Source organism: Phoenix dactylifera, chromosome 9, assembly GCF_009389715.1.
Source record: "Phoenix dactylifera cultivar Barhee BC4 chromosome 9, palm_55x_up_171113_PBpolish2nd_filt_p, whole genome shotgun sequence".
NCBI classification, from domain to species: Eukaryota; Viridiplantae; Streptophyta; class Magnoliopsida; order Arecales; family Arecaceae; genus Phoenix; species Phoenix dactylifera.
The window spans coordinates 22553019-22555456 of NC_052400.1; the positions used below are offsets into that span (position 1 = coordinate 22553019).

At 52.5% G+C, this 2438-nt stretch overlaps 1 protein-coding gene across 1 annotated transcript; it reads right to left on the reverse strand.

The window, feature by feature from the left end:
* Positions 1-658: 658 nt before the first annotated feature.
* LOC103717834 (ethylene-responsive transcription factor WIN1-like) lies at positions 659-1801 on the reverse strand. The gene is made up of 2 exons (XM_008806370.3): positions 1590-1801; positions 659-1464 (listed from the first exon to the last, which is right to left on the reverse strand). The coding sequence occupies exons 1-2, from the start codon at positions 1667-1669 to the stop codon at positions 930-932; spliced, it is 615 nt and encodes a 204-aa protein (XP_008804592.1). The 5' UTR covers positions 1670-1801; the 3' UTR covers positions 659-929.
* Between the last annotated feature and the right edge of the window lie 637 nt (positions 1802-2438).

The window sequence follows — 2438 nt, forward strand, 5'->3', positions numbered from 1 at the left end:
CTTGGCTACGGCCCGGCGCCCCACACTGGAATTTCCAGGATAGCTTGTTTGAATGCTCCATCTACCCATCATTACGCGAGCGGGGCCTTTCTGCTGTCGATGCGGGTTTCATCATTGGTTATAGCAATGATGTTGCTCCTTTTCTTTCTTTTCCTTTCTTCCATTGGTTCCAAGTACTGTTCCGCTTATTAGGGGCAGAATGTGTTCTTTTCCCTTTTTCCGATCCGAAGTCTACCGAAGGCAGATTTGTAGATGCTCATCAGTTTGTTAGGGCCGGGGGATGAGATGAGATCGTCAAATTTCATATACCTCCGCATGCATTCTTTTCAGCTGGTGAAACCTAGGAACAGAAAATGAAATAGTAATCAATTCGATCGCTTCTGCCACGGAGGAGGCAGCACCGAGACCGCCAGCTCCGGGAACGCTCACTTTCAGCTGAGACCCACTGGAATTGACCCCCGAGCATAAGTTGCTGGACACGTATGAGTCAGAAGACGATTCTCTTATGTCCATTATGTGAAAGTTCCCTGGCAGAAGCGGATCCAATCAAAGGTGAGTTATAAAGCGATCGAGAAGGTCTACTCTATCTATCTATCCACAGCCTGATGTATGATGGGATAGTTGCGAGCAGGGGGGGAGCAAAACAAAGCTTAGAATATATATCTTAATTAGCTCTTTATTTCCTTTTCGAGTGGGCGCTTACAGCGAGATACACGACAAGCTTTCACGTGTTGATCAGGGGAGGCTGCTATAAGTTGCAAACACAGAAAGATCGATGAGCTACATATATATTATCGGCTATCGACATGCATGCGCGCAGAATATAGGTTTCAATATACAAAACCTAATTCAGAAGCACCGCGCCAACCAACCAACCAACCAACCAACCAACCAACGAAGCCTGCCAAATCCGTCAGCTGTGATGGGGACTACAGGAGAAAGCTGCCTTCACTTTGTAACGCTCCATGTGAAGGTGACGCTGGGCAGTTGCTCCTGTTGAGGAGCTCCTCTATCATCTGCAATGCGATCCTGTCCTCTTCGTCCATCCCCTGCGACGTCCCCTCCACCGCTGGCGTGGGCGGCGCCACCTCCCCCTCGGCGTTGCTCCCCGACTCCTGCTGCTCCGCCTTGCCGAGCTTCACGGTCATGACCCAGTTGGAGTCGGCACGGGCGCCGGCCCGCTTCTGCCACACCCCGATGTGGGACTTCTCGGTGTCGAGCCGGAGGCAGGTGAGGGACGGCGATGGCGTCTTGCAGCACCGGCGGAGCTTTGCACTGAGGACCTCCGACAAGCCTGTGGAGGTGGTGCGACCGTTCTCGTTTGGCCCGGCATCCCTGGCCGGGGTTTTGGAAACCGGAAAGTTGGTCTTCGCATTGCGGCCGCTCATCAGCACTGCAGCCTCGTCGTAGGCCCGCGCGGCCTCCTCGGCCGTCTCGAACGTTCCAAGCCACACCCTTCTCTTCCTGCACGCCAGACACAGACAGAAAAGGAAAGGTATGCTCTTTTTTTTCGTTTTTTTTATGGGCACCGGGAGCGTAGTGGCTCGTGGCGGCTCAAAAATGCAACAAGCGCGGTTGAGAGTACTTACAGGAGCGGGTGGCGTATCTCGGAGACCCAGGAGCCCCAGTGGCGCTGCCTGACTCCTCTGAACTTCTTCGACTGTACCATGTTGCAGGAAAAGCACCTCTGGTAGCCGGACAGAGAGGCCAGAGGGTCAGAAAGAAGAGAAGTAAAGATAGCGCCTTGGTTCCAGCGAATATAAAGTACGCAGCAGGAGAGCGGATGTGATAGAGAATGTGCAGGGGTGCGGGCGTAAGCTGCGGGGTGAGGTGTCGGTGAAGCGTGGCCAACCGTAACCACCATAGTACACTGGTAATAAACCCGGCCACCTACACCCTTGGAGGAACAATAATGGGAGCCTTGATTTCTCTGATACTGTGAGCTACTGCCATGGTAAATGGTGACCCTAGACTGGGGTAGGAGAAAGCCTTCTTCTTTTTCTTTTTCCTCTTTCTGGTCAGGAGAGTTATAGATCCCTACCAAACAAAAAAGAGGGATAGAGATGTACCCAGCAGGAAAAGGAAAGAAAAAAAAGAGAGAGAAGTTGCGAGTTTTGCTGGTGACACATGCCGAAGTAATAGCAGGCACGTGTTTGCTTAATGGTACAAATCATTGGAGCAAAATTATGGCCTTTCGAGGGGTAACTTGTACGCACAAGTAAATGCAGGCAGATCTGAGCAAAAGTACATGGTTGCTGACTTGGAGGGATACCGGACGTCGGAATGAGCCAAATCCATGAGAATCCCGATCCTTCTGCGGCCTCCACCATGCAACCACACGAGGATGGTCAGTCGGGTCCAAGGCTAACGAGGACATGCATGCAGTCTTGCGCGCGTTGTCGGTCCCTAGCCCTTCCTCCGCCCTCACGAGTGGCACG